This window comes from Muntiacus reevesi, chromosome 2, assembly GCF_963930625.1.
Source record: "Muntiacus reevesi chromosome 2, mMunRee1.1, whole genome shotgun sequence".
Classification (NCBI taxonomy): domain Eukaryota; kingdom Metazoa; phylum Chordata; class Mammalia; order Artiodactyla; family Cervidae; genus Muntiacus; species Muntiacus reevesi.
The window spans coordinates 29,388,465-29,412,702 of NC_089250.1; the positions used below are offsets into that span (position 1 = coordinate 29,388,465).

Genomic DNA, 24,238 nt, shown 5'->3' on the forward strand with positions numbered 1-24,238 from the left:
TGGGGAACTAAGATCCCACATGCCACAGAACAACTAAGTCCGTGTGTTGCAACTATTGAACCTACATGTTCTAGATTACATGCCACACCTAGAGAGTCCTGAATAATGTGACAAAGATCCTGCATGCTGCAACTAAGACTCAATATAGCCAAACAAGTAAATAAATATCTTAAAAAGTAAAGGAAACATAAAGAAAAAGATACCAATTATATGAAAGTGTAGCTATCAGAAATGACTCACATTTTTAAACACATATATTGAGATTTAATTCCCATAAAACTCATCCATTTAATGCATACAGTCCAGTCCTTCTTAGTGTATTCATGCACACATCACCACAATCTAAATTTAGAACATGTTCATTATTCCAAAGAAGTGTCTTGTCCTTGCTCTTTCAAATTTCTTTCAATGTTAAATGTTTTTATAGTAAAGAATCAAAGTGTGAAGACACAGACCTTTGATGTCTGCCATCATGGGAAAGTTTTACGTTGCTTGCAAAAAAACCCACAAATATGTCATCAGGTCTTTAGTTTTTAATTTTATTAGTGACAAGGTAAATAGGTACATGAAAATCTTCACAGATTCTACACATATATTTAAATAAAACAAGAAAAGGGTTGAGTTCAAAGAAGTGGTGTTTCAGTGGGCAACTGGTCCATGTTGTTTATTTAGTGTATAAAAATCTCCAAGTTTATAAAACTTGATTTGTCCATTTCTTCCCATGTCTTGAAAATAAGCTGCAAGTATTTCAAAAGATATATCTGAAATATATAGATAGATTCTAAGAGAAGCAACAGCATATTATAAATGATGAAAGTGATTGGCTTTATATGATGAGAAGCAGATTTGCTCAGTGCATTTTTAGAATATTTTCCATGTGGAGGGACACTCAAGAACTGAGGCATGGAGGGTTCACCTGACCTCAGTGTGCATTGATGGCCCTCTGCAAACTGCCTATAGATAGCAGTGCCTGTCCTTCTAGATGGGGATCACTTTGGGCTGAGACTGTGAGGATGCTGTAGTTTGCCTTCGAAGTCCTCACACCTTGCTCTGTTCTGGATCCCAGCCTTGTTCCTGGCATCTCAAGCTTCTTCCAGGTGTCTGTATGACCTGGTTTTGATGGTCCCAGCCCTAAGAGTTCTGAGTTCCTTTATGAAGGTTAGCTTAAAAGACAACAGGTGTGTTTTCTCAGGGCTCTTTTGTGACCCCAAATCTTGAGGAGCTATTCTCTCTTGGCCAAAAGTCAGGCATGATGACAAGAGTTGGGATGTCACTTTGGAGGCAGAGAGCCCTCCTTCCGCTCATCTCAGAGATAGCCACTGCCTGTAGAACCACTTCCACCCAGACAGTGACCACCTAAGACCCTCCAAGGCTGACCTGAGACCCTCAAACTCTTTGAAACATGTGCAGTTCTCACTCCCAAGTCAGCCACACACGCTGGGAGCCAGATTTCAGTTCCTGACAGCCTTGAAACTGCTACCATGACAGGATTTAATTCACGAGCAGGCAGAGTATGAACTGTTCAGTGTATTCACCCATGTGCCTTTGATTTGGTTTCCAAAGAAATTCTGCAGCTGGAGCCAAATGGCTTGTCTCCAGGTTAAGGCATGACCAAAAATTTAGTGTCTGTGAGTTTGGCTCATCTTTCGAATCAAGTGTGATTGTTGAAATTGGGACATAAATTTTCCAACTGCTTTGTAAACTGAAGGATTGGGGTCTGCTGGTTTTATCATACTTAATATTTGGGATATTAATTTAAAAAATAACTAATGCCAGTGTAAACATGCTTTTTGATACATAGGTCTATAAAATATTGCACATAAATATAAAATTTGTTCAGCACGTCTTCATAATAGTTTTTCATTATCATATAAAGGATACAAAGTTGTGCATACTATATAAATTTGGCTGGTCAATTTTACTTAAAATGATACTGTTACATATGATTATGGATTATTTACAAGAGTTTTAAACATCAAGTTTCTGTGATGATTAAATTCAAGATGATGGGAAAATAGCTTAAGTAAAAATTATTTTCCAAAGTCACGTACTATAACGATTAGCAGGAAAAATGAAAAGTAAAGTTGAAACAGGCAGTTCTAAATAAAATCCATAGGAATCTGTTTTCTAGGTTCATCACCCATATGCCTAAATTTACGCTTATTCCTATTTATGTTTAACGTGTCTTTTCTGTGAATGTAAGTTTGATGTAGAGTAAAAAAAAAATAGGTATTTAATCCCAAATTAAAATATTGCTATTGCCTCTTATAGATATTAAAAATAATATGCCTGCCCAATTGCTATTTTGTGAATGGACTCTAGAAGTTTTACCATTATTTTTAAGTACCACTCAAGGTTGAGAGTCCCTTGAAATGCTGATTAAGTTAATGGAAAGATGATTTTTTTTTTTGTAAAAGTAGGTATCAATGCAACTTTTTGCAAGGCTAAATTAAGCAGATGTGAGTCCCTGAAAGCATGAATAAAAGTAATTTCATGTAGAAGTCATGAAATTGAAACAGTCCTCTAATACCAATTCACTTTTCCTTAACCCTATCTAAATCCTAAGTCCTGTTAAGTTATGTATTCTGCACAAAATGGACATCTCGGAGGGAAATTTGGTGAGGGATTTAAAAAACCAGCAAACCAAATCTTTAATTTCCAGATCCTCTAGAGTGTCAGCCTAGAGTCATGGAAAATAAATAAATAAATCATTATCCTCGCTCACAAAGATGATCTCTGCCATTTCCAAGGTCCTTTCACAGTCCCAACAGCATAGGCTGGTCTCCCTGAGCTGTAACGTCACTAGAAATATTTCTTTTCCAGAGGGAGGTTTCAAATATTCCATTGTATACAGTAGTGTTGGAAGGTTTGGTCCGAGTTCACCTTCTAAAGTCCATCCTAACTCAGACACTGCATTTTCGAGACTTCAGATGGATTTACCTGGAAAGCAACCTCATGTTCTCATATCCATTTCAAAGTGTCTGCCAAATACAAAATGACTCAATCCAAAGACATCTTCCACAGCTGCCCAGCATTTCTGCAGTGTTGAGGAGGCTTCCTTTCCCCACAGGATCACCAGGATCCGTGGCAGCTTCTCCAGAGTACAGTGTAGATGAGGTGGTGACGTGGACCTCCCATGTCTGAGGACCCTGGCAGGTGCAGGACAATCTGGGTTAAACCCTCATGATCCTTCTTTGCTTTGAACTAGACTAGTATTGGAGTTGTTTTTGTCTTTGGCTTTCCTTTTCATGCCTCAGGGGTTTTCTCATTGGTCAGCTGTTCCCGGTCATTCATATCATCCTGGGGTGGTCTTGCTCGGTCAAAGAATCCGCACTAGGAAAGAGAGAAATGGGCCAGCCAGTCAGGTCATCCTGAGAATTCATGAAACCCCTCATTCTAAGAGTACTCCCTTCATCAGGACTTCCCTAGTGGTCCACTGGTAAGACTTCACCTTCCAATGTAGGGGGTGTGGGTTTGAATCCCTGGTTGGGGAGCTGAGATTCCACATGCCTCAAGGCCAGAAAAACAAAACAAAAAACAGAGGCAACATTGTAACAAATAAAAATTTAAAAATGGTCCACAGAAAGTATCTTAAAAAAATAACTACCCCCCCTTTATATGTTGTCTAAGGAATCTGGTGCTCTAAGACTATAATCTGCCCAATTCTCCAAATTAGGAGGTGAGAACAGTGTGTTGTTTACCTGCAGAGAGGAATTCATTGCCTATGCTGAGTATCCACGTCCTTCCTTCCATGCCTGTGGTGGTGGGAGAATGTTCTTTCTCTTTGACTTTGTTTTTTTGATGTAGACCATTTTTTAAAGTCTTTTTTGAATTTATTACAATATTGTTTCTGTCTTATATTTTGGTTTTCTGGCCTCAGGGCATGTGAGATCTTAGCTGCCTGATCAGTGTTCCAGGCTGCACGCCCTGCATTGAAAGGGGAAGTCTTAACCACTAGACCACCAGGGAAGTCCCGAGAATGTTCATTGTGTATAAACCGTTTATGGGCTTTGTATATTTTTCTGGGCTTACAGCAACCTGGCCCAAGGATTTTTTCCTCTGCTTTTCTGCATGTTTCTGGAGCTGGCAGCAATGTAAATTCCTGACCAGGGGAAGCAGATTCCTGAAGTGTACTATGGGCTACCTAAAGATGGACTAAAGGAGGAGGTGGAGAGATGCTTGTCTCTCTCTTTGCTCTTGGTAGAATATCTAGTACACAGAGGACAATTAGATGGGTCCCTTATTTCCATCTCAACAGCTTCGTGACTTTCCAGAGATCAATCAGCAACTTGGGGAAGAGGTGATTCTTGAATCTTCACTCTCCTGAGCTTCAAATGAGGATTTGGTCTTGGAGAGTACAACTTTCCCTAGAAACCTAAAATCTTAATTCTTATTGTTTCTTAGGCTCGAAGTCCAATTCATTGGCTTTCACTTATAGCCATTGAGTCATCTTTCTCTCGTAGGACTAGTGCATTGCTCTATCAATTGCTACATACCATTGCATCATTTATGGATGTAAAGTTAGTATGAATAACAGACTACCACAGAAGTCTATTTCTAAAGATGGACCATGCATTAGACCTGTGTGGGCTCAGAATGGCACAAAACTGCTGATGAAGATCAGAAAAGCCATTACTTAACTCAAAAGGCAAGGTTTTCTCAGTTTGTTAAGCATGTCTCATGTTGTTTCAAAATAAAAATACATTATGATTTTGGAGAATGACAACAATAGTACTAAACTAAGGTGTAAACTCCGGGAGTTGGTGATGGACAGGGAGGCCTGGTGTGCTGCAGTCCATGGGGTCACAAAGAGTCAGACACGACTGAGTGACTGGACTGAACTGAACTGAAGGGAAGATGTGACTGGATTAATTACTGTTATGGTCATGTCATTGTGACATTGTTTCTATTTTGGAATGGAAAGCTCTGTGAAACTTGGCAGTCCTGTTGGTTTTGGGACTAGAAATTAATTCCCATTGCAGACTTTCAGCAGAAACTTCAGCAAAACACATGAAAGAGGAAGTTAAGGCTTCTTAATGGAGATGGACTAGTTGGCAAGATTAAAAAAAAAAAAAGTCCAAGAATATTAGAACATGCATAATATATGTGGTGTCATTGAAAGCCCATGTATCAACTAATTATTATATTAATTGCATCTGTGTAGTGCTTACAAAACTTTCAAGTATTGCTGATAGGATAGTGTCAACAAAAAGCTTAAGATCCTGATTAATTAAACAAGAAAGAGAAGTCTTCATCATAACATGATCACTCTAAGCATATTGGAAAGAAGATCATAGGTCTTTGTTAATAAATTCTAACTCTATATTTATTTATAAGAAATTGCAAGATAAAAGCAGCATTAAACACCCTCAATCTTCTTAAATGTCAGTTACACAAGCATATTAAGTTTGCCAAAGCAAACAAGACCCAGCTTTCCCTTCAGGTCCCTGTGTTGGAAATTCCCAGATCATGCCTCTGCTTTGGCTCTTTGAAATCCTAGGTATATCCTTCTAAATCCTCCCAGTGGCCTCTCTACTCAAAAAGGAAAAGAAAGCAAATACACTTACCTTCCATAAAGCCAAGGTTAAAATGGCCAGAACCAATAATCCAAGAAGTATTGCTAGTATTATTACCCATAATGGAATTGAGAAGGAAACATTTGGGGTGGCCCAAATAACTGATGTTTTAATCTGGAATGGAAAATAAAGGAAATGAGCTCAAATTTAAAAACTATTCAGTGAAATAAAACTGTAACTACCAATATAATATTGGGGGCAGTGGGTACTTCTGAAAGGATCCATACATTAGCTGAAGTCACCCTGGGGGAAGATTTGAGCGTTTACAGCACTTGAACTTGGAATTTTAACCATTAACACATTCTCAGGCTTCTCAAGTTGGATGCAAGTCCAACTACAGACACTTGGTGGGTGTTTGGTTTACACCAACCCAGAAAGCCTAAAATAGAATTGAGGTGGAGCACAAAGCAACAAGGTGGAAAGGAATGAGGTTGAATTGGGATGGACCTTTTTTGGCAAAGTAAACCCAATGAAAAGCCAAGCCCGCCCACACGTTTCTCCACAGAACTGAGCTTACCTTACTGAGAAGTGAACTTGCAAACAACCCGCTGGACGTGCAAGTGGGTAGACATCACCTAAGTCCCTATTTTACAGATGAGAAAATTGAGTCCCAGGGGGCTAAGTGATCCACAGATCTAATCAGTGTCACCACCTCTTTAGCCCTAGGCTCTGCCTCTGTGTTCTATTAATAAAGAGCCCATGGCTGCTCTACTAATTACAGTCACGTAAGACCAACCATCTCCCATTTTATGAAAGTAGTGGCAGTCACTGATGTGAGTATTAATTGTCTCAATGTGCTGGGGCTGCTTTCGGTCTTAAATCCCATTTTCAGTTGCTGTTGGACCTCACTGAATGCCCCACTGTTGCAAGGTGGAGGAGAAAAAGACCTCTCTTTTAAGGACTGCATGCTCCTTATGTGTGAACCACCCCTGCCTCCCACGTATGCAGGAGAAGCTTTCTTATCACATGCAGGCACAGCCTCTGGAGACACCCAAACAAAAAAAAAAAAAAAAAAAAAAAACAAGCAGAGACTCAGTCCTGCCGCTCACACCCTCTGTCAAAGAAAAATATTTTTGGATCTAAAAGGTTATTCACCAAAGCAGGCTTATCTGGTTTTAGAGAGAAGTAAGCATCACCCTGGAGAAGACTCTTGAGAGTTCCTTGGACTGCAAGGAGATCCAACCAGTCCATCCTAAAGGAAATCAGTCCTGAATATTCATTGGAAGGACTGAAGCTGAAGCTGAAACTCCAATACTTTGGCCACCTGATGCGAAGAGCTGACTCATTTGAAAAGAAAGATTGAGGGCAGGAGGAGAAGGGGACGACAGAGGATGAGATGGTTGGATGGCATCACCAACTCAATGGATGTGGGTTTGGGTGAACTCCCGGAATTGGTGATGGACAGGGAGGCCTGGCATGCTGCGGTTCATGGGGTCACAAAGAGTCGGACATGACTGAGCAACTGAACTGAACTGAAGCATCACCTTACTTTTGGGGGTTTCCCAGTGGCTCAGTGAGTAAAGAATCTGCCTTTAATGTACTAGATGCAGGAGATGCTGGTTTAATCCCTGGGTTGGGAAGATCTCTGAAAGAGGTCATGGCAACTTACTCCACAGTTCTTGCCTGGGAAATTCCATGGACAGAGGAGGCTAGTGGGCTATAGTCCATAGGGCTGCAAAGAGCTGGACATGACTGAAGAGACTGAACATGTCCATATGCAAGTATCACCCCAGTTAAGCTGGTCCACACATTCCTTGTTTTAACTGTGCTGGTTGAAAGAATCCTGAGCCCATCCTGACTCCCATACAGAAACGCTGGGCCATGCTTCTCTAACCCACCAGGAGCTGAGGGTGAACTCAGGGTGGGTTGGTGGCTCTGGTGTTCCCCTGGCTGGAAACCCCTGGTGTTTTCATAGCCTATGCCCTGGTGCTGGGTCCTGCCTCTGCTCACATCTTTCCTTCTGCCTTCTTAACTAGATCTGAGCATCCTGCCTGTGCTGTTCTTAACCTGCCAAGGTCTTTATAACTCCTTCATTTTGGTCCACGTCCCCTGTGCAGCAGACATCCTGACAACTTACTTCACTTGATCCTCCAGCCCCAAATATCACTTATATCTAGGTTACATAATAACATTGATGATAGTGAAGCTGTTAGTGGTTCCACGTGCTTAGGAATGCCAGGGACCTGACCGATGCTTTCAGTGAGAGAAAGGCTGGTGTAACCTACTTGCCCTTTTACCTTCCTCCTTGCTTCCCTTCCTGGCACTGCACTTATTCATCCAACATATCGAAAAGAAGTGCAACATTCCACGACCACGATGGGGTCACACTCTCTCTACGTGCCATGGTTTAAAAACAGAACACATGGCACATACACTGGTGAAATGCATTGAAAAGACTCAAAGCATCATCAGGCCAGTTGAATTCTGCGGCCTAAGTAATTCCATTGGAAGTGATCCTCTGCACAATATGGCTACACGAATCAGTGGAGGACGAGATCACTTCTGGATCAGTTCTCTTCACATCTCTCTCCCTTGGTGAATTATATTGGATAACGTGTGAAATCAGTGCTCAATCCTGCATCTTACGGTGCTCAGAGAAAGAGCATGAAGCGATCATTTAAAATGACCCAAGGAGTTTATTTTTGTGTATGGTGTTAGAAAGTGTTCTAGTTTCATTCTTTTACAAGTGGTTGACCAGTTTTCCCAGCACCACTTGTTAAAGAGGTTGTCTTTTTTCCATTGTATATCCTTGCCTCCTTTGTCAAAGATAAGGTGTCCATAGGTTCGTGGATTTATCTCTGGGCTTTCTATTCTGTTCCATTGATCTATATTTCTGTCTTTGTGCCAGTACCATACTGTCTTGATGACTGTGGCTTTGTAGTAGAGTCTGAAGTCAGGGAGGGTGATTCCTCCAGTTCCATTCTTCTTTCTCAAGATTACTTTGGCTATTCGTGGTTTTCTGTATTTCCATACAAATTGTGAAATTATTTGTTCTAGTTCTGTGAAAAATACCGTTGGTAGCTTGATAGGGATTGCATTGAATCTATAGATTGCTTTGGGTAGAATAGCCATTTTGACAATATTGATTCTTCCAATCCATGAACACGGTATGTTTCTCCATCTGTTTGTGTCCTCTTTGATTTCTTTCATCAGTGTTTTATAGTTTTCTATGTACAGGTCTTTTGTTTCTTTAGGTAGATATACTCCTAAGTATTTTATTCTTTTTGTTGCAATGGTGAATGGTATTGTTTCCTTAATTTCTCTTTCTGTTTTCTCATTGTTAGTGTATAGGAATGCAAGGGATTTCTGTGTATTAATTTTATATCCTGCAACTTTACTATATTCATTGATTAGCTCTAGTAATTTTCTGGTAGAGTCTTTAGGGTTTGCTATGTAGAGGATCATGTCATCTGCAAACAGCGAGAGTTTCACTTCTTCTTTTCCTATCTGGATTCCTTTTACTTCTTTTTCTGCTCTGATATTATCTATGGTGAAACAGATCACTAGCCCAGGTGGGATGCATGAGACGAGTGCTCGGGCCTGGTGCACTGGGAGGACCCAGAGGAGTCGGGTGGAGAGGGAGGTGGGAGGGGGGATCGGGATGGGGAATACGTGTAACTCAATGGCTGATTCGTGTCAATGTATGACAAAACCCACTGAAATGTTGTGAAGTAATTGGCCTCCAACTAATAAAATAAAATAAAAAAAATAAAAATAAAAATAAAATGACCCAAGGAATGAAACTAGAACACTTTCTAACACCATACACAAAAATAAACTCAAAATGGATTAAAGATCTAAATGTAAGACCAGAAACTATAAAACTCCTAGAGGAGAACATTGGCAAAACACTCTCCGACATAAATCACAGCAAGATCTTCTATGACCCACCTCCCAGAATATTGGAAATAAAAGCAAAAATAAACAAATAGGACCTAATGAAACTTAAAAGCTTTTGCACAACAAAGGAAACTATAAGCAAGGTGAAAAGACAGCCCTCAGATTGGGAGAAAATAATAGCAAACAAAGCAACAGACAAAGGATTAATCTTAAAAATATACAAGCAACTCCTGCAGCTCAATTCCAGAAAAATAAACGACCCAATCAAAAAATGGGCCAAAGATCTAAACAGACATTTCTCCAAAGAAGACATACAGATGGCTAACAAACACATGAAAAGATGTTCAACATCACTCATTATCAGAGAAATGCAAATCAAAACCACAATGAGGTACCATTACACGCCAGTCAGGATGGCTGCTATCCAAAAGTCTACAAGCAATAAATGCTGGAGAGGGTGTGGAGAAAAGGGAACCCTCTTACACTGTTGGTGGGAATGCAAACTAGTACAGCCACTATGGAGAACAGTGTGGAGATTTCTTAAAAAACTGGAATTAGAACTGCCACATGACCCAGCAATCCCACTCCTGGGCATACACACCAAGGAAACCAGATCTGAAAGAGACACATGCACCCCAATGTTCATTGCAGCACTGTTTATAATTGCCAGGACATGGAAGCAACCTAGATGCCCATCAGCAGACGAATGGATAAGGAAGCTGTGGTACATATACACCATGGAATATTACTCAGCCATTAAAAAGAATTCATTTGAATCAGTTCTAATGAGATGGATGAAACTGGAGCCCATTATACAGAGTGAAGTAAGCCAGAAAGATAAAGACCAATACAGTATACTAATGCATATATATGGAATTTAGAAAGATGGTAATGATAACCCTATATGCAAAATAGAAAAAGAGACACAGATGTACAGAACAGACTTTTGGACTCTGTGGGAGAAGGCAAGGGTGGGATGTTTCGAGAGAACAGCATCGAAACATGTATATTATCTAGGGTGAAACAGATCACCAGCCCAGATTGGATGCATGAGACAAGTCTCAGGGTTGGTGCACTAGGAAGACCCAGAGGGATCGGGTGGAGAGGGAGGTGGGAGGGGGGATTGGGATGGGGAATACATGTAAATCCATGACTGATTCATGTCAATGTATGACAAAAACCACTACAATATTGTAAAGTAATTAGCCTCCAACGAATAAAAATAAATGGAAAAAAAATTAAAAAAATAAAATGACCCAAGGGACTTCCCTTGTGGTCCTGTGGCTAGGACTTTGCTCCCAATGTAGGGGGCCTGGGTTTGATCCCTGGTCAGGGAACTAGCTCCCACATGCTGCAACTAAGAGCTCTCATGCTGCAACAAAGGTTTAGCACAGTCAAATAAAAAAAAAATAAAATGACCCTAATATTACTGGAAGTAGACCAGTACAGTTTTAATAATGAGAATTTCAGAATTTTGGAACTATCAAGGGTAGTAGTGGTCGCGCACTCACAAGCCAGATACAGTGACCTAGAAAAGAAAATCTGAAGCCGCGGGCTATTCTGAGGTTTCTTGTAACTGTTTTTCCCCCTTAAGCTCTAAGTTCACTGAAGAAACAACGTAGTTTTGGTCTGTATTTTGTGCATGTGTTAGAGACCACCAAAACTGACTAATAGGTAATTTAGGAAGATGGACAACAATACTTTTCCATGTTCCCTCTTCCAGTTGACCTAATTAATATCTGAAGTTACCTCCCTATGTTTTATTATAACATAGGCAACAGTTCTAGTTTTGTAAGTTAAAAAAAGCTAACCTAAAGGAGTTGAAATAAGGGCCACAGACCATAGAATGTTCAAATTGTTGGTTTAATAAAAAGAAATGGAAGAACAGCTACTGAGTTTTTCCTGGGTTTCTTTGCCACTTGGATGTTACAGGGTTTTGTTTTTTTTCCAAACAGGGACAGTTTTATATCTTCATTTCCAATGTGTGTGCCTTTTAAATCTTTTTATAAAATGCCTGCTTCTTAATAAATGGATTGTAGGGGACAACTGATTTTTGGATATAGGAAGTGGGTGGAGAGCGGTATTGCAGGTTTTGATGTATCATCTATGGAACTGGTCCATCTATAGAAACAAGCAGTGCAAGTCACTCAGAAAGATCTAATAATGATGTCTGAAGGATTTTTCACAGCAGGGATGGAAAAGTACCAATAAAACATGAAACTAGACAGGATATGTTTATTAGGGTCTCTAGAAGCAGCTTTATCAGATATAATTACAAAACCTACTGGCTTTTTGTCTGCATTCACTTCCAAAGATTTTGACAAAAGTCTTTAAACAGTCCCAGAGCAGAGAGATGATCACTGCTATCCTTATCCATTCCAAAATCTGAAATTCTCATCACCAAAACTGTTGTCAGTTTGCTCCTGGCAACATTATTTTTATTTGAAAAATACCATTTCACATCCTTTCTGTGAGCACTTTCAATGGAAGGATTAAGCATGTCATATACCGCCTGTATAAGAGGAAGGGACTTCAGTTTTAGAGGAAGACAAGCTCAGTGGCTTTGCTCCCACACCTGCATTCTGCTCTCCTAACCTGCTGCCTTTAAGGTGTCTACATGGCACAGAGGCTGCCCGATCTTCTTGATCTCAACTGGGGCTCCTCTGTCCACGGAGTTCTCCAGGCAAGAATACTGCAGTGGGTTGCCATTCCCTTCTCCAGGGGGATCTTCCCAGCCCAGGGATCGAACCCGGGTCTCCTGCTTTGCAGGCAGACTCCTTCCCATGTGGACCACCAGGGAAGCCCCTAAACCGGGGCGGCTACAGAGAACTTCCGTTGCCCCTGGTGGTTTTCAGGCTTTTCACTGCATAGTTGGGAAGCCGCTAGACTAAGGATAGTAAAAATACGAACAACAGTGGTGCCCTGAAGCATTTCTTCAGATTTCCAGGCCTGAGGAGCTAGATGGCTGTTGCTAGTAAAGGGTGGATGTATCACATCATTGAAAGAGTCATCCGGGTCTTGAAAAGAGAGGTCTTTCTGAGAACGCATTGGTTAGGGAGTCAGGAGACATGTTCAGGTCTGTAAATGGAAACGGAGCGTTTCCTCCGCGAGTGGAAACAGATAAAGCCAAGCTTTTCTTGAAACGCAGTACTCTGTATAGACAAGAAACTTGAACCCTACAGTCAAGCTTAAGAGAAAAGACTTAATTGATCACTTTTATAGGACTAATGTTTATTTAAATTTGTTTTAGCCCTGTAGAAACCCTAGGATGGTTTAGGGGAAGCTTGGCCAAGAGATAACGTGTTGAAAAATATCCAAACTTTGTTATTTCTAATGTTTATATTTGTCTGGCAGCTCATTTTGAGAAACCCACAAGAAACTTATCTATTGAATAATAAATATGAGAAAAACAGGTCTTAATTTATACCATTTCTAATGACTAAACATTGATTTATAGTAAGAAATTTTCATTCATTTCAAATAAGATTTATTAAACACCCATATTCTCTGAAGTTCTATAGGTATTACCAACAGCTCCAAAATGGAACCTTCTATGACTCTGCTGTAGATCAGTGTTGTCCAACAGAAATATAAGGCGAGTGATGCATGTCATTTAAAGTTTTATCGTAGTCAAATTAAAAAGAGTAAAAAGAAACATGGGGCATACATTTTAACAATGTATTTTATTTAACACTAAACATCAAAATCATTATTCAAAGTATAACTGATATAAAAATATTATTCCTTTTTTGTTTTTACTGTCTCCAAAATCCAGTGTTTATTTTATACTTGCAGCAAGTGACAACCACAAGATTTTCATTGATTAAAGTGAAATGTTGTCTTACCCAAAAAATAAAGCTGCATTAAAGAAAAAAAAAAACCTTTTACTGTTATAGTTTTAAGTTGACATTTAAGTAAGTTAAAATGAAGTAAAATGACTTCATTTCTTCAGTCACTCCACCCACATCTCAGGTCCTCACCATCCATGGTAATGTGGCGAGTGGGTACCATATTGAACTGCACAGCCTGACAACTTTTGTATAATTTCACACAGTAGTGTGATAAGCCAAATTACCCAAGACCCTGTTTATTAAATTCATTCATCAAGAAGGTGGTCCCAAGGCCAATGATGGGGTGTATTTAGGACTAAAGCTTTACTTTAAGAACTTGGATTTTGACTACATATTTCAACTGCTTTAAGAAAGGTTCATACTGAGCAACTTAAGTACTTAAAACATAGGGAGAGAAACTCAATTACATGTAAACTAATCAACAAACTGTTTTTCATTTTTTAATGTACCAAGAACCTGTAGCTATTTTATAAAATAGTATAAAATTTTAACACTCCACTTATATAACTATCTATAATTTTAGGAAGTAGGGTCCATGAATTGTAAGCAGTTCAGATGTTCTTAAAGTGATGCTAAGTAGGGAACATTTAATCTTACCTTCATCATGTCGTAAATCTTGTTGTTCTTTATTATGGTGGAAAGACCATAAATAAATCTTTAATATGCCTACATTTTATCACTGACATTTATGATATGTTTTTGTATATTTTCACAAAATACCAAGGTAGAAGATAAAACTCCCTCGGATTTGCAATGGTAATTAATGTTGACATCTCTATTTATGCATCTCAAAATCTTGTGTAAACATACTTCAGTGGGGTCACGAGAATGTTTTATATAAATGTACCAAGACACTCTACTGACAGTGCCATTTAGGACAAAATAATAACATGAAGTGGACCAGCTGAATACATTTTAACAAAATTCAAACAGCCCTTATGAGATAAGAAGTTCCTGGGATAGGTTTGAACTCCAGATAATTGTTTAATATCACAGTTCCATTTTAAGATCCTGAAGTTCTGCTAACAATTCAAAAAAGTCAAACAGACTCCCAATTTGCATGTGAGTTCTTAATTAAGGATTTCACTGAAATACTTTATAGTAACTGTCTTTGTTGAACTGTGGTGTTGGAGAAGATTCTTGAGAGTACCTTGAACTGGAATGAGATCAAACTTGTCAATCCTGAAGGAAATCAGTCCTAAATTTTCGTTGGAAGGACTGATGCTGAAGCTCTAATACTTAGGCCACCTGATGAGAAGAACTGACTCATTGGAAAAGACCCTGATGCTGGGAAAGATTGAAGGCAGGAGGAGAAGGGGATGATAGAGGATGAGATGGTTGAATGGCATCACTAACTCGATGGACATGAGTTTGAGCAAGCTCCAGGAGTTGGTGATGGACAGGGAGCCTGGCGTGCTGCAGTCCATGGGGTCGCAAAGAGTCAGCCATGATTGAGCGACTGAACTGAACTGAACTTTGAGTTACACGAGACAATAATAAGCTCTTTTAGAGCTTCTAGAGTAAATTATGGAATTTGGCTTTAGTCACACAATACAAACACCACAGTTTATGAATAGGCAAAAAAAGTGTTCCAATAACTGAATAATTTTTTCTGCTGTAATGACAAGGCATTTAGTCATAGCCCCTCTCATCATGCAACCTTTCCCTTGCTTCTGAACATGATAAGTGTCACGTGGTGCAGAGAGTTCATTTGTTACAAACCCAGACACTATTCAAGTAGGAGCTGGGGATTACTATTTTTTTCAATATGGGAAACTTATCTAGGGCTCAAAAAATGGCTGCGTTATGACCATGCTGAAAAGGAAGCACAAGCAGACTCCTCATTACCTACAAGGAACTAGGAAAACAAGCGAATATTCTTGTCTTATTACCAAGGAAGGAACCGAGACCCTTTCCCCAATGGCAGACTGTGGACTGGAGCTCTGAAGATCCTCCAACCACCTAGTCCAGCTGATTCTGCTATCTGAAAGTACTTCTCTCCTGCTGGGTCCTTTTCAAGATAAGGATGAGAACTCACTCTAAAACACATCTGCCAGTTCCAAGCACAGTCCTCTCAAACCAAGCCTATAGGGCACAGCTGACTTCCTACTGGCCACATCTCCTTCAGGCAGTCAGAGACGGGGAGACCTAAAAGGCTTCCCATAACCTCTCCATAAATGATGCAGTGAATCATCTACATCAGATAACAAGACTTTTTCAAAGATGCAGGAACAAGGGTGGTGGGGAGGAGGGAAGCCTGTATCTCATCATCCTGTGAATCTTTTGAGATGAGTTGAGAACAGCAGGCTGGCACCTGTGGCCAGGACAGAAAGACATGATCCTGTGGATGCAACCAACTGTCACATATGTTTCTGTTATGGAGCATGTGCTCAGAGAAAACAAAGGACCCAAATTTATCTCCCTTGGAGTTACAAGCCTTTGAACCTCCTTGGATGAATATTCTGTATTAAAAACCCAAAGCCTCTGTCTTCTAGGTTGAACATAAATTCAAACTCTGGCAGACATCTCGTGAGAGAAAGAGAGGCGTGCTAAGTGGAGAAAGATGTGCCGTGCTTGCTTTAAACACCACCAAAGTCTACTGAAATATTTTGAATCTATGGATGCTTCTAATTGGGCTTATTGAACTTTGCTGGAGAAGATAGGACATTTTGGGAAGGTTACTGTTATTGACACCTGAGACTTATCTCGTTTTAGGTAAAATGATGAAGCTTTTTGTATATAACGTAACTACTCTTCTTAACAATGCTTTCAGGTAAATATGGTTAAGAGCATCAGCAAGGTACATAGAGTGATCTCCTGAAGGTTTCCACTTAGAGCCAAGCAGAGCCAGGGTGAAGCCCGCAATGAACCTGTTCTGGAATCTGCAGATTTTCTTTTACACTGCTGCCTGTGTCAGAGGTGCCCAATGCCAATTTCACTGCAGAAGCATCACTTGTAGACCCTCAAAAGCACAGTGCCAGGGGCCCATGCCAGACTCAATTCTGATATTTTGGATAGGGTCTTAACATGTATGGGGCTTTGTAGGTGGCTCAGTTGTAAAGAATACTCTTGTCAATGCAGGAGACGCAGGAGACTCGGGAGACGCAGGAGACTCGGGTGCGATCCCTGGGATGGGAAGATCCTCTGAAGGAGGAAATGGCAATCCACCTTCATATTCTCACCTGGGAAATCCCATGGACAGAGGAGCCTGGTGGGCTAGTGTCCATGGGGTTGCAAAGAGTTTGACACAATTTAGCAACTGAGCACCCAGAATGTATGAACCTTTAAAGTCATATGAATGGTGATTCTTTGCATGCTCAGGGTTGGAAATCACTAATGGATGAAATTCAATTACTAAAAGTAGATTAGGCTGGAAAGAGTAATAGCTCCATTTTAAGTCCTAGGCTGATGAGAAATTATGAGAGTGGTGACCTCTACACCATCCAAAGCAACCCTCCTCAAAGATGACAGTGTACCTGCTGCCCTGATGATTCTGACTCAGCAGGTCTGGGGTGAGGTCTGTTTCTGAATTTTGAATAATTTCTTAGGTGTTATTGATGCTGATGGTCTGCAAAAACATATCTTGAGTAACAAGGACCTGGGGACCAGAATCCAAGTCGAGGTTGTAAATATCTATGAAGTGACCAAGAGATGAAGGTTGAAGCCTCAGTATTTGAATCCTGACCCAGAGTTCTGGCTGTGGCCATATTCACTGTAAAGGCAGCGTTTTGGTGATGGGGCCTGTTCATCCCCTGTTATTCACCCTCTTCTCTGCTCTGCACGGCCTTGCCAGGTTGCTGCGGATGCCAGCAGTTGTGCTGTGACAGATATCTGGGTATCAGTAATGTTCCTTAGTGACTCAGTGGTGCAGAATCTGCCTGCCAATGCCAGAGACATGGGTTCGATCCCTGGGTCTGGAAGATCTCCTGGAGAAGGAAATGGCAACCACTCCAGTACTCTTACCTGGGAAATCCCATGGATAGAGGAGCCTGGCAGGCTCCTCCAAGAGTCAGACACGACCTAGTGATTGATTTAATGTTTAATAGCTTCAATTCAGATGATGCTCCCAGTGTACTTTGCCTCCAGGTAATCCTGGTCTTTGCTTGTGTGGGTATGGGTATGTGTGTGTGTGCATGTATTAGTTGTTCAGTCATGTCCGACTCTTGTGACCCCATGGACTGTGGCCCGCCAGGCTGCTCTGTCCCCGTGGATTTTTCCAGGCAAGAATACCGGAATGGATAGCCATTCCTTCTTCCAGGGGATCTTCCCAACCCAGGGAATGAACTCAGGTCTCCCGCATTGTAGGTAGATTCTTTACAGTTTGAGCCACCAGGGAAGCCGGGTCTTTGCTTAGAAAGGAAAAATCACTGCCCATACAGCTGGTCTGTGGCAACTGTCCCTAAGGAAGACAGTCTTCCCTTCTCACCTCACTCACCAGGCTGTCTTTAAAATTAACAATAAGTATGATTTCATTATGATCATAATTAGCATCTGAGCTTCTTTTAAACAAAAGAACATAATTTTAAAAAATGGTATTAGTCCTGCCCTGTGATTTTTTTTTTAGTGGGGTGAAGTAGAAATTTACATTGAAGGCTTAAAAATCTGATCAAATGACACTGAAGAATTTCCAGACTGAAATAAGAAAACATTAATCTTAAGAGGGAAATTTTTCTCAAGTCAATGTAATAGGCACATAAACCTAACACAAGCAAAACATGGTTTTAAAAAATAATTTCAGTGTAATTATTTGTATCTATATATTGTAAGATACTCACTGCTATGTGGCCTTCTGGGAGTTTTGCTGGCTGATCTTTATAAGGCATCTTCTTAACTTCAAAGGACACCAGGGATGCAAGAGAATAGGGATCATTTTTCCTCTGAAATTAAAAATATTTATTTAAAATATATTATGTGTAAAACTTTTAAGTTATATTGGCAGTTATCCAGTTTTTTTCAATGTTTTCCATTTCCAAAGAAAAATTCCCTCCTTCTTTCTTCCTTTTCTCTTTTACTTTTTTTGCTATCCATCTATCCTTTCATGACCCATTGACTTATTCATCCATCCATCCATCCATCTGTTCATCATTCATCCATCCATCCAGTTATCTACTATCTATCCATCCATCTATCCATCATTCGTTCATCCATCATCATCCATCTATCATTCCAGCATCCATTCATCCATCACCCATCCATCATCTGTCTAGACATCTATCCAACCATCCATCCAATCATTCATCTTCTTATTTCTAAAGATAATCTATCTTATTACTAAAAGATTTGGTACAATAAGGTTAAAATAAAAACAGAAAATCAGACATCCTTAAAGGAGTAAGCACAAGTGCTCTTACTGAAGAACATAGTGGGGAGACATCGTGAGTACAAATTGTTGCTGTTTGATAGAACGAAATATTTTAGGAGAGAGACTGCTGCTAAGTTACAAAGAAATTAATCATAATTCCTCTTATAGACAACAAAGGTCCATCTAATCAAAGCTATGGTTTTTCCAGTAGTCATGTATGAATGTGAGAGTTGGACTATAAAGAAATCTGAACACCGAAGAATTGATGCTTTTGAACTGTGGTGCTGAAGAAGACTCTCAAGAGTCCCCTGGACAGCAAGGAGATCCAACCAGTCCATCCTAGAGGAAATCAGTCCTGAATATTCATTGGAAGGACTGATGCCGAAACTCCAATACTTTGGCCACCTGATGTGAAGAACTGACTCACTGGAAAAGACCCTGATGCTGGGAAAGATTGAAGGCAGGAGGCAAAGGGGACAACAGAGGATGAGATAGTTGGACGGCACTACCAACTCAATGGACATGAATTTGAGCAAGCTCCAAGAGTTGGTGATGGACAGGGAGCCTGGCGTGCTGCAGTCCATGGGGTTGCAAAGAGTCAGACATGACTGAGCGACTGAACTGAACTTCCTCTTATACAGAAGACCAGAGCAGGAGCGCTCAGATACTCCTGGCACTGGGATGTGGGGTTGGTTAAGGAACTGTCCTGTGCATTGTAGGATGTTTAGCAGCATCCCTGGCATCTACCCACAGATGCCAGTAGCACCCCTCACCCAGATGTAACAAGCAACAATATCTCCAAGTAACTGCCAAGGTCTTCTGGGGAGCAAAATTCCCCCAGTTAAGCACCACTGGCCTAGAGCTGTACGGCGTTTTTGACAGAACATTTCAGCACATTCTTTTGTTTAATCGGTTCTCATGTAAACTGTTGATTAAGGTCAATGCTGAAGAATGCTCAAACTACCGCACAATTGCACTCATCTCACATGCTAGTAAAGTAATGCTCAAAATTCTCCAAGCCAGGCTTCAACAGTATGTGAACTGTGAACTTCCAGATGTTCAAGCTGGATTTAGAAAAGGCAGAGGAACCAGAGATCAAATTGCCAACATCCATTGGATCATTGAAAAAACAAGAGAGTTCCAGAAAAATATCTACTTCTGCTTTATTGAATACGCCAAAGCCTTTCACTGTGTGGATCACAACAAACTGTGGAAAATTCTGAAAGATATGGGAATACCAGACCACTGACCTGCCTCTTGAGAAATCTGTATGCAGGTCAAGCAGCAACAGTTAGAACCAGACATGGAACAACAGACTGGTTCCAAATCGGGAAAGGAGTATGCTAAGGGTATATATTGTCACCCAACTTATTTAACTTATATGCAGAGTACATCATGACAAATGCTGGACTGGATGAAGCACAGGATGGACTCAAGATGCTGGGAGAAATATCAATAACCTCAGATATGCAGATGACACCACCCTTATGGCAGAAAGTGATGAGGAACTAAAAAGCCTCTTGATGAAAGTGAAAGAGGAGAGTGAAAAAGTTGGCTTAAAACTCAACATTCAGGAAACTAAGATCATGGCATCTGGTCCCATCATTTCATGGCAAATAGATGGGGAAACAGTGAAAACAGTCACAGACTTTATTTTGGGGGGCTCCAAAATCACTGCAGATGGTGACTGCAGCCATGAAATAAAAAGACGCTTGCTCCTTGGAAAAAAAGCTATGATCAAATAGATAGCATATTAAAAAGCAGAGACATCACTTTGCCAACAGAGGTCTGTCTAGTCAAAGCTATGGTTTTTCCACTAGTCAGGTATGGATGTGAGAGTTGGACTATAAAGAAAGCTGAGCACTGAAGAATTGATGTTTTTGAACTGTGGTGTTGGAGAAGACTCTCGAGAGTCCCTTGGACTGCAAGGAGATCAAACTAGTTGATCCTAAAGGAAATCAGTACTGAATATTCATTGGAAGGACTGATGCTGAAGCTGAAACTCCAGTACTTTGGTCACCTGATGTGAAGAACTGACTCATTTGAAAAGACTCATTGGGAAAGATTGAAAACGGGAGGAGAAGGGGACAACAGAGATTGAGATGGTTGGATGGCATCACCGACTCAATAGACGTAAGTTTGAGTAAACTCTGGGAGTTGGTGATGGACAGGGAGGCCTGGCATGCTACAGAGATGCTCTGCATCTCTGGCCAACTCTGTACTCTGTGACATCATGTTGCAGCTTGAAGTTGACCATAATGGGGATAGTTACATCACAGGAATCAGTGGGGTCGCAAAGAGTCAGACATGACTGAGTGACTGAACTTAATTGAAGGTCAAAGGAGAGTATGTAAGAGTAAATCAAGGAAAACCACTCTGAGAACTTAAGCTTTTGTGATTTTCCTCCATTTAGCTTGAGACAGTGATGGGATCTAACCAGTGGTGGGATGTAGCTGGCTCACAGTGGCTCTTGTGAACACAACACTAAAATTTGAAGACCTTTGAGTATCCATTGTTAAACAGAGCCATTATTAAAACAAATTATATATACATGTAAACTTAAGTAAATTGTATTTCTAAAAAGATAATAAACACTCAAACCTCAGTACTGAGTAATAATTTTATTGCATTTTATGCTCTTGATGGTCTTCCCAGGTGGCACTAGTGCAGGAGACATAAGAGATGCAGGTTCAATCCCTGAGCCGGGAAGATCCCCTGGAAAAGGCCATGACAAGCCACTCCAACATTCTTGCCTGGAGAATTCCATGGACAGAGGAGCCTGGAGGACTACAGTCCATGGGGCCGCAAAGAGTTGTAACCTAACTGAAGCAACTTCACACACATGCACAGATATGCCCTTGGTATTATTTAGCTCTACTGTATCTGTAGGGAAAACACTATAGGATGATGTGCTGCTCTGCATCTCTGGCCAACTCCGTACTCTGTGACATCATGTTGCAGCTTGAAATTGACCATAATGGGGATAGTTACATCACAAGAATCAGCAAGTGCTACATATCAAAGTTATTTTCCTCCTAGAAAGTGGTTTATTAAACACTTACTAACATTTTCACCATCTAGAATCCAATGTTGGGTTTCTTGAGGCCAATTTGGCAGGTTGTATTATAATAACTTACATATTTTTACAAGGTATTTTTGTCCCTGTAGTTGAATTTTTCCTCCCTTCAATAAAACCCATTTCTTCTATGTGATGAGAACAAGTTAGAGTATGCAAAACTTTTATATATACTTAAAGTCACTACATCTTTGGCCTTTTTGTTTTCTTTTCCTATCCTGACATTCTAGGGTAAGGAACTTTGTTCATTTGGAAAAATTCTCTTTTGGTTGTTATTTTTTTCTATGTTCTCTTGTCTCCTGGGATTTCCATTTTAATTGAAAGCTGGAGTTTTGTTTGTGTGAGAAGTGTTTTTTTTTTAATTTAAAAATTCTTGCTCATAAAATCTTGTGTATACTTGGTGTTTTAAATCTACTTTTGTTACTGCCCTGGCTGGTAGACACAGAAGAGAAATGACAAACGCTAGTAATGAAATTCTGTGCATAAGAGTTATAATCACATACTCCAATGTGAATCCAGGCTCCCAAATCTTCAAAGAGTAAATTTTCTTTTGTCTCCACATTCAACATTAAAAAAAACACTGATAGAAAATAATCCCCTTGCTCTTGAAGTAATATCTTTGGGAAACAAATCATGGGAGAGCTTATCTTTGAATCAACTCTAGATGGAAAGTTTTTCTACAACTTGACTCTGCATTTATGAATATGGAAATTTCTTAATGAATAACAAATGTACTTATTAACAAAACAGAAATAGAGTCACACATGTAGAAAACAAACATAGTTGTCAGGAAGTAAAGGGGTATTGTTGCTGTTTAGTTGCTAAATTTTAACAACAAATGTAAAGGGGTGGGCAAGGGATAAACTGGAAGATTGGGGTTGACATACACACATTATCATATATAAAATAGATAACTAACAAGGACAAGGAACGCTACTCAATACTCTGTAATGATCGATATGGGAATATATGTATTTGTACAACTGATTCACTTTGCTATGCAGTAGAAACTAGCACATTACACATCAGCTGCCCTCCAATAGAAATTTAAAAAGAGAGGTGGGATTTGACGTCGAGAATGTGGGGAAATCTGTTTCTCTGTGGCTGTCTTCTCTCCTCTCTTTACCCTCTCTGCTCTTGGCCAACTTGACTCTTCCTCACATTTCCACTCGTCACCACCATTTCTGATGGCTCACAAGCCACTTTGCTTTGTGCTTTGCTGAACCTCAGAAACATCTGGGATCGGGCCTACAGATTGTGATTCAGTATGTCTGGAATGAGACGATAGATGCCCTAAATTGTTTGGAATTTCCACATTGTTGTTTAACTTTTTATCTTTCTTGATTACTTTCTCCCCACCATGATTATAGAAAACTAGAAGGCATAGAGCATGGAATATGAAGCTTATAACTGCCATAGCACCTAGAACAGCATACCCAGGAGGGTTTCATCAATCCTCCTGGACTGACAGTGTGAATGGATGGTGAACGAACACATCCAATAGTTGGGTTATTCAATGGTTATCCCATATCCACCCATTTGATTATTGTTGTTGCTGTTCAGTCATAAGTCACGTCTGACTCTTTGCGATCCATGGACTGCAGCATACCGGGCTTCCCTGTCCTTCACTATTTCTTGGAGTTTGCTCAAACTTATGTCCTTTGAGTTGACGATGTTATTGAACTCTCTCATCCTCTGTTGCCAGATTCTCCTCTTGCCTTCAATCTTTCCCAGCATCAGGGTCTTTTCCAATGAGTCAGCTCTTCACATCAGGTGGTTAAAGTATTGGAGCATCAGCATTGGTCCTTCCAATGAATATTCAAGGTTAATTTCCTTTAATATTGATTGGTTTGATCTCCTTGCTGTCCAAGGGACTCTTGAGAGTCTTCTCCAGCAATACAATTCGAAAGCATTAATTCTTTAGCACTCAGTCTTTTTTATGACCCAACTCTATATCCATACATGACTACTGGAAAAACCATAGCTTTGACTATAAGGACCTTTGTTGGCAAAGTGATATCTCTGCTTTTAATATGCTGTCCAGGCTTGTCATAACTTTTCTTTCAAGGAGCAAGCATCTTTTAATTTCCTGGCTGCAGTCACCATCCACGGTGATTCTGAACCCCAAGAAAATAAAATCTGTCACTCATTTGATAGCACCTTATAAAAAGTTTAATTCTTTCAATTACTGAATTGGACCTCTGCTCCTATCGATGAGATTAGGAAGTTCAGGAAGTTGTAAGAGAAGGCTGTAACATAAGATGAAGGCTGCTGTTCGTGACAAGGGGCTGTGGACATGCTTTCACCTCTGCTACCTAATTCATTGATGCAAAAGGGTACTGTGTGGGACCTGAACAGACCTAGTGCTAGGCAACAGCCTGTAAACAATGGAATTTATTGTTCTTTATTCATCTGTTCTTTATTTTAAATGATTCTCCAAAAGCAGCATTTCTTCCAGTTTCAGTAAAAAAATTTTTTTCTCATTTTTCCAAGATGCTCTGGAGCCCTTGGGAAATGGGAAACGTGAGTTATTATGCCGTGATTGGCAGGATTGGCACCAAAGGTACAGGAGTCCTCTGTCTGCAAGTCAAAA

General features: G+C 40.2%; 1 protein-coding gene across 1 annotated transcript in view; it reads right to left on the reverse strand.

The window, feature by feature from the left end:
- Nucleotides 1-518: 518 nt before the first annotated feature.
- Nucleotides 519-24,238, reverse strand: part of ITGA8 (integrin subunit alpha 8) — a 185,300-nt gene continuing 161,580 nt past the window's right edge. The window contains exons 28-30 of the mRNA XM_065921168.1: nt 18,043-18,144; nt 5,568-5,690; nt 519-3,333 (exon numbers count right to left, since the gene is read on the reverse strand). Coding sequence (XP_065777240.1) covers nt 3,247-3,333; nt 5,568-5,690; nt 18,043-18,144 — 312 coding nt within the window. The 3' untranslated portion in view covers nt 519-3,246. The remainder of the gene's footprint in view (nt 3,334-5,567; nt 5,691-18,042; nt 18,145-24,238) is intronic.